General features: G+C 39.3%; 2 protein-coding genes across 3 annotated transcripts in view; one reads left to right on the top strand and one right to left on the bottom strand.

The window, feature by feature from the left end:
• Positions 1 to 5557, top strand: part of LOC109542334 (neuronal acetylcholine receptor subunit alpha-4) — a 7564-nt gene extending 2007 nt beyond the window's left edge. The window contains exons 4-12 of the mRNA XM_019911528.2: positions 848 to 1002; positions 1063 to 1203; positions 1255 to 1299; positions 1354 to 1460; positions 1513 to 1732; positions 4714 to 4873; positions 4927 to 5079; positions 5131 to 5297; positions 5353 to 5557. Coding sequence (XP_019767087.2) covers positions 848 to 1002; positions 1063 to 1203; positions 1255 to 1299; positions 1354 to 1460; positions 1513 to 1732; positions 4714 to 4873; positions 4927 to 5079; positions 5131 to 5297; positions 5353 to 5532 — 1328 coding nt within the window. The 3' untranslated portion in view covers positions 5533 to 5557. The remainder of the gene's footprint in view (positions 1 to 847; positions 1003 to 1062; positions 1204 to 1254; positions 1300 to 1353; positions 1461 to 1512; positions 1733 to 4713; positions 4874 to 4926; positions 5080 to 5130; positions 5298 to 5352) is intronic.
• LOC109542335 overlaps positions 5549 to 7109 on the bottom strand; it is a 57564-nt gene continuing 56003 nt past the window's right edge. The window contains exons 2-6 of one of the 2 annotated variants that reach the window (XM_048667478.1): positions 6613 to 6801; positions 6317 to 6546; positions 6071 to 6268; positions 5879 to 6017; positions 5549 to 5830 (exon numbers count right to left, since the gene is read on the bottom strand). In XM_048667478.1, the coding sequence (XP_048523435.1) occupies positions 5591 to 5830; positions 5879 to 6017; positions 6071 to 6213 (522 nt within the window). In that variant the 5' untranslated portion in view covers positions 6214 to 6268; positions 6317 to 6546; positions 6613 to 6801 and the 3' untranslated portion in view covers positions 5549 to 5590. Of the gene's footprint in view, positions 5831 to 5878; positions 6018 to 6070; positions 6269 to 6316; positions 6547 to 6612; positions 7021 to 7109 lie in introns of those variants that run through there. The other variant, XM_019911529.2, reaches the window with a different exon arrangement.

Below are 7109 nucleotides of genomic sequence, written 5' to 3'. Positions count from 1 at the left end.
CAATAAATTATAAGCTTTGCAGCTTTTCAGAAATTTTGAGAGCTTTGGCGTTACCGCCAAGCAGCACTGCGTGAAAGATGATTCTCATTGGTCCGCTGTCATTGTCACTCCGTGTACACACTAAGCGGGTAATTTGAATTTGTTATATGCATTTTAATTGTTTGAATTTCATAGGGTGGGAACTGTTAGCTCCGGATAAATTCATTTGAGTAATATAGAAATTTTATTAATATTGCCCAATAAAATTATAACGTTGACGCATTTAAAAACAAAAGTTCATATAAACTTCGTACTTGTACGTGCCCTTACTATTCTGCTGCGGGCACGCAAAATTTATATTCAACCAATTTGGAATATACCGTAGATATACATTCATGTATATTACCGGAATATTTGTTTTGAACATACTAGGTATATTCACCTGCACATATACACAAAATGTACATACCTGCATGTTCATCTGCACATATACCCAATATGTACATACCTAAGAAATACTTTTTATGAACTTTGATGAATATACATGCATGTATATTCCACGAACATTCATGTTAGGAATGTTCACCTATGTATATTCCCAGTATATTCTCGCAATGTTCTGTATATATTTTTTGAACATTCTGGGATATTCATAGAATATCAAATGCTATCTGGGTTGCTGCCCTATTGATGCTAAACTGATGATGGTGGAAAAATACACCGAAACGTATTTTAATTGATAAATAGGGACAATAAATGAGTGAAACCCAGGAATTTGATTTGGAATTGAAACGCAGTCAGGAAAGTATATACAAATTGGTGTTAATCCCACAAAACCCTCAGTTAATTACTCATTTCCTCCAATTAGAGGGTCTGATCCAAGTGGGGCGAGAAGGCGATAATGCCTCCTTCATTGAGTGGCTGGATCCGGAGCCTTTGGGCGTAAAGTTCATCAGCTTCAGCACTTGGTCGGGAATTGAGGCTAAATGGTACTTCAATTGCGACCGCTCGCAAAGTGAGGAGGTAAACGAGCTGTTTCAAACAAAACTTGAAAGTAAAAACGAACCCGAAACTTGATTTAAGGAAGTCGAAAAGCGACTAACTGCTTTGGAGAAATTGAGGCGCAATGTGCTGCTTGCTTACGATCCTTTGGTGCGGCCGGTTCTGGACCAATCAACTGTTACCACTGTTTACATGAGCCTCAACTTGGAATATCTGGATTTGGTGAGTTTTACCGGGCAATCAAGTTGGTGGAAATGCACGGAAACTTTTCAGGATGAGCGGAAGTCTTTCATCGAAATCCGAGGCACTTCTGTGATGGTAACTAGCTAAAAACTGGATTAATGGAAATGATTGATTAATTGCGAATTTTAGAAATGGCACGATGAAAAGCTCAACTGGGATGCCGCCAACTACGAGAACTTAACCGAAATCCACGCGCTCAGAACAGAGATTTGGAACCCAGAGCTGACCAGCTACAGGTGAAAAATGAACAGTTTGCAGTGCCGTTTGGGAAAGATTGGCGCTTTTCAGAGCCGTAACCAACTCGGTGGACATTTTGCAAGACGCCCTGCTTATCGCCAATAATAACGGGGAAGTTACATGGAAACCAACCATCCATGTGAAGACTTTTTGCGATGGGATTCAATTGGGCGATTGGCCGCGAGACGTTCATACATGCGAAATGCTGTTTGGTTTTGCCTGGGATTATGGTCGGGTTGTGCTGAACTTCAGTGACAGCGAAAGCAGCTTGGTAAGTTTTCAGTTGAGCGAAAAATACTCTGATCTACTGAGATGTAAAAATGCCGAGATTTTTGGAAAAAATCAAAATGTTCTGAAAATGTCTCAAATTTTGCGTCAATTTGCCAACGATTTCACGATCTTTAGCCAACGATTTCGTACTCATTTTTGATCCAAACACTTTATAAATGCATATTTTTGAACTTCTTACGTCGAAAGGAACCGTTTGAGCTCAAAAAACACACATGTGAAATTTTGAATATTGGCCGAAAATTTTCCAAGGATAAGGGTCGATTTTTTCAAAAAATTAAAATTTTCTCAAAATGGCTGATTTTTGAATATAAAACATTCACGAATCTACTGATTTACGAATTTGATTTAAATCGAAGAATGGGCTGACTTTTGGCAATCGACTATATTTGAAGTTGTATGTAAAATACTAAAAATCGCTACATGCTGACAAAAAAAATTCATAACTGTCAAACTTCTGCGAGTAGCAAGTTCAAATTTCTACACGGTGAATAGAAAACATTCATGAATCTACAGACCGAATTTGATTTAAATCGAAGAACGGGCTGATTTTTGGCAATCGACTATATTTGAAGTTGTATGTAAAATCCTAAAAATTGCTACATGCTGACAAAGAAAAATTCATAACTTTCAAACTTGTGCGAGTAGCGATTGAAAATTTCTACTCGGTAAACACAAAACATTCATGAACCTACAGACCGAATTTGATTTAAATCGAAGAATGGCCTGATCTTTGGCAATCGACTATATTTGAAGTTGTATGTAAAATCCTAAAAATCGCTACATGCTAACAAAAAAAAATTCATAACTGTCAAACTTCTGCGAGTAGCAAGTTCAAATTTCTACACGGTGAATAAAAAGCATTCACTAATCTACAGACCGAATTTGATTTAAATCCAAAAACGGGCTGATTTTTGGCAATCGACTATATTTGAAGTTGTATGTAAAATACTAAAAATCGCTACATGCTGACAAAAAAAAATTCATAACTGTCAAACTTCAGCGAGTAGCAAGTTCAAATTTCTGCACGGTGAATATAAAACATTCATGAATCTACAGACCGAATTTGATTTAAATCGCAGAACGGGCTGATTTTTGGCAATCGACTATATTTAAAGTTGTATGTAAAATCCTAAAAATCGCTACATGCTGACAAAAAAAAATTCATAACTGTCAAACTTCAGCGAGTAGCAAGTTCAAATTTCTACACGGTGAATACAAAACATTCATGAATCTACAGACCGAATTTGATTTAAATCGAAGAACGGGCTGATTTTTGGCAATCGACTATATTTGAAGTTGTATGTAAAATCCTAAAAATTGCTACATGCTGACAAAGAAAAATTCATAACTTTCAAACTTGTGCGAGCAGCGATTGAAAATTTCTGCTCGGTAAACACAAAACATTCACGAATCTACAAACCGAATTTGATTTAAATCGAAGAGCGGGCTGATTTCTGGCAATCGACTATATTTGAAGTTGTATGTAAAATCCTAATAATCGCTACATGCTGACAAAAAAAAATTCATAACTGTCAAACTTCTGTGAGTAGCAAGTTCAAATTTCTACCCGGCGAATACAAAGCATTCACGAATCTACAGACCGCATTTGATTTAAATCGAAGAACGGGCTGATTTTTGGCAAGCGATTATATTTGAAGTTTTATGTAAAATCCTAAAAATCGCTACTTGCTGACAAAAAAAATCCATAACTGTCAAACTTCTGCGAGTAGCAAGTTCAAATTTCTACACGGTGAATACAAAACATTCACGAATCGACACACCGAATTTTATTTAAATTGAAGATCGGGTTGATTTTTGGCAATCGACTATATTTAAAGTTGTAGTTAAAATCCTAGAAATCGCTACATGCTGACAAAAAAAAATTCATAACTTTCAAACTTGTGCGAGTAGCGATTGAAAATTTCTACTCGGTAAATACAAAACATTCACGAATCTACAGACCGAATTTGATTTAAATCGAAGAGCGGGCTGATTTTTGGCAATCGACTATATTTGAAGTTGTATGTAAAATCCTAAAAATCGCTACATGCTGACAAAAAAAAAATCATAACTTTCAAACTTCTGTGACTAGCGAGTTCAAATTTCTACCCGGTGAATACAAAACATTCACGAATCTACACACCGAATTTGATTTAAATCGAAGAGCGGGCTGATTTTTGGCAATCGACTATATTTAAAGTTGTATGTAAAATCCTAAAAATCGCTACATGCTGACAAAAAAAAATTCATAACTGTCAAACTTCAGCGAGTAGCAAGTTCAAATTTCTACACGGTGAATATAAAACATTCTTGAATCTACAGACCGAATTTGATTTAAATCGCAGAACGGGCTGATTTTTGGCAATCGACTATATTTAAAGTTGTATGTAAAATCCTAAAAATCGCTACATGCTGACAAAGAAAAATTCATAACTTTTAAACTTGTGCCAGTAGTTCTTAAATTTTACGACATTTTCAGCTCACGGACGCGAGGAATGCATCGAACTCATTAAAAAGCATGGTAGAAGTTTCACATATGAGATAATAGACATTTACGGCACATTTTAAGCATTGTTTGAGCGTTCACGATCTTCAGCCGACGATTTCCTCCTCATTTTTGATCCAAACACTTTATAAATGCATATTTCTGAATTTCTTACGTCGAAACGAATCCATTGAGCGCAAAAAACCCGCATGGAAAATATTGATTTTTGGTCGATATTTTTCCAAGGGTGGGAGTCGATTTTTAAAAAAAATGAAAATTTTCGCAAAACGTTTTAAGTTTTACATCATTTGCAGCTCACGGTCGCGAGGAATGCATCGAACTCATTAAAAAACATGGTAGAAGTGGATTGAATTATATTTTCCTTCTCTATTTTCCTTACATTTTCCAAAAATTACCTACATTTTAACGTTTTTCCAACACTATTTTTGCTTCTAATCTCAGTCATTGTGCTTCAGCTTCAGCATGAAACCTCTCCATGGCTGATCCTGGAAGCCAGTGTCTTCGACATCCAACAGACCAACAACGCCTCAAACGACTCCCCATTATTTGGCCTCAAGTTTGAGTTAAGACGTAACTCTTTCATCTACAGCCTGATTTTCCTTCTGCCCGTTCTCGGTGGGTGCTTAATTTGCCCCGGCGTGTTATCGGTAAAACCACTTATTTTCCAGTCATTGCTGTTTGCTTACTGGTCACTTTTTGGCTGCCCCCTAAAGGAAATACGAAAATCCTGTTGGGATCTTCTCAGCTGATTATCGAGATTATAATCCTGTTGGCTTTAGCGCACTTTGTCCCACATTCATCAGCCGGAGTTCCTCTTATAAGTGAGTAGATTTCAGATGGTTTCAGCTGCAGGATTACCCCAGATGTTCCAGTTGTTCTGTACATCTGGTGCTTAGCTGGCAGCTTGCTCTCGTTGCTGATTTCCATAGCTGTACCGAATTTGATCAGGCGGAAACAGTCGAAGCCTCTGCCGCATGCTGTTTGCAATATACTGACCAAGCGAGCTGTTAAGAGGATGCTTTGGCTTCCCAACATAGTGGTAAGTAGGCTGGAAGCATGTTCAGTTGGTTAGTTACTTGCAATTGGGACTGCAGATGCCAGAAGATTACGGGGAACTTGATTTATCACTGTCGATTTCCAACATATCCAGAGCGGAAGACAAAAGTCAGCACTACTGGGCGCTTCTGGAAATCGCCATTCAACGACTAGCTTTCCTCATCTTTGTGTGTTTTATTGTAGCTATTTTTGTTAAGTATGTGGCAACGTTTTTTTAAAATAAAAGCGTCGGTGGCAATGCTGCTTCTAGAGTTTATTTCTTCAAAAGTCTCTAATCTAGTAGGGAATTTCAACAACGCTGCTTCTGCTTGAACGCGATAAAGCAGCAGAAGATGCCGAAGAGGAAAATATGTGGTCCCTCCGCGCGGCATCTTGAAGAAGATTTTCAATCTTCCCGGCGTATTTTTGCCGTTTTGTGCCGTTCTCAAGGGAAACATCAGGGGTTAACTCCAAGGGCTGGATCTCGGGCAGGTCTAGCGCTAAGTATGGCGAACCTAAGGCCACTTTCGAGCGCATCTGCAACCGGAAAATTCCTGAAAACTGCTTGCTTTGAACATAAACTACCTTTTCTTTTTGCGACTCCAATGCGGCGATTTTGTAGTTGATGTCGCTCCTCGCCCCAGCCTCCTCCAGCAGGTTTTTGTCCAGAATGAAGCTCAAGTTTTCCAGCTGTTTTTTAAAGTCCCAACCATTTCCTTTGCTCCTGCAAAAATCACGGTTGATTACTTACTTGAAGATCCTTCTGGTAGTTCGTACCCTTCACAAGGAGTAGTTTCCGATTTAAAGCGCCAATTGGCGGGGATTAGAACACTATTTTGCAAAGGCGGTGGTGGAACTATCGGACAAGTGAATCCGTCCTCGATGGAGGCATTTGCGAAGTTTGCCCTCAAAAATGCCATATAGTTGCAGCATGTTACCAGAACACTGGATCGTTCCCAAAGGTCGGTCAGAGGTCTGCAACAGCCACTTTTACATCAGGAGTTTCTCAACTGGAAATCTTACCGTGTTTTTGCTTTTTGATCCAGAAATTGCTTTTCGTCTACATCACTAATCCCGAAGGTTTCCTGCTCAGTTTCACTGACTTGAGCCGTGTGGGGTTGTTTCCTCTTGGGGCCTGGATTAAGACACCCGTTGCTCCACTCGATGGTTTTCCCGTCGATGCGAAAGCAGGGAAATTTCAGCTTGATTGTCTGCAGGCACGTGTACTCTCTTAAGCACCACAACTTCAGAACCTACAGCCCGATAGCCCGACATGTAAAGTATGCAGAGAGTTGATATCGACCTTTCGCTCAACTTACACCGTCACTCGAGCAGCTCAAAAACAGATCGTGGCTATCGATAATTTGAACATCGACAATTCCTGCAGAGGATGCGGAAAATGTGGCAATGGTTTTGGAGATGAAAGTGTTCCAGAGCTGCAGGCTGCCGCTTTCGCTTCCTACTATCAGGAGCTTTGTTGATGGACCAAAGCAAAAGCAGTTTACTCCCTTGAAAGGTCAAAAGAGACTTTCGAGGCCATTCCTTGAAACTAGTGGGTTTTTCGGGTTTCTCGGCCGTCGTTCGGTAGAATTTCTTCGTGACGTTTCGCAAGCACGAGTGGCTTGCATCTTCAGAAGTGGTTTGGGTTAGTCCTCATCAGAACTTCTCTCAGAACTTTCTTCTTCTCATCAGAACCCGTTCAGTTCTGCGGAAGAAGTTCTGATGAGGACTAACCCAAACCACTTCTGAAGATGCAAGCCACTCGTGCTTGCGAAACGTCACGAATAAATTCTACCGAACGACGGCCTAAAAACCC

Source organism: Dendroctonus ponderosae, unplaced genomic scaffold (assembly GCF_020466585.1).
Source record: "Dendroctonus ponderosae isolate FM_Combo_2020 unplaced genomic scaffold, Dpon_F_20191213v2 Dpon_F_20191213_6, whole genome shotgun sequence".
Lineage (NCBI taxonomy): Eukaryota > Metazoa > Arthropoda > Insecta > Coleoptera > Curculionidae > Dendroctonus > Dendroctonus ponderosae.
The sequence above is the reverse complement of the archived record's forward strand: the minus strand, read 5'-3'. Positions and strand labels throughout refer to the sequence as shown.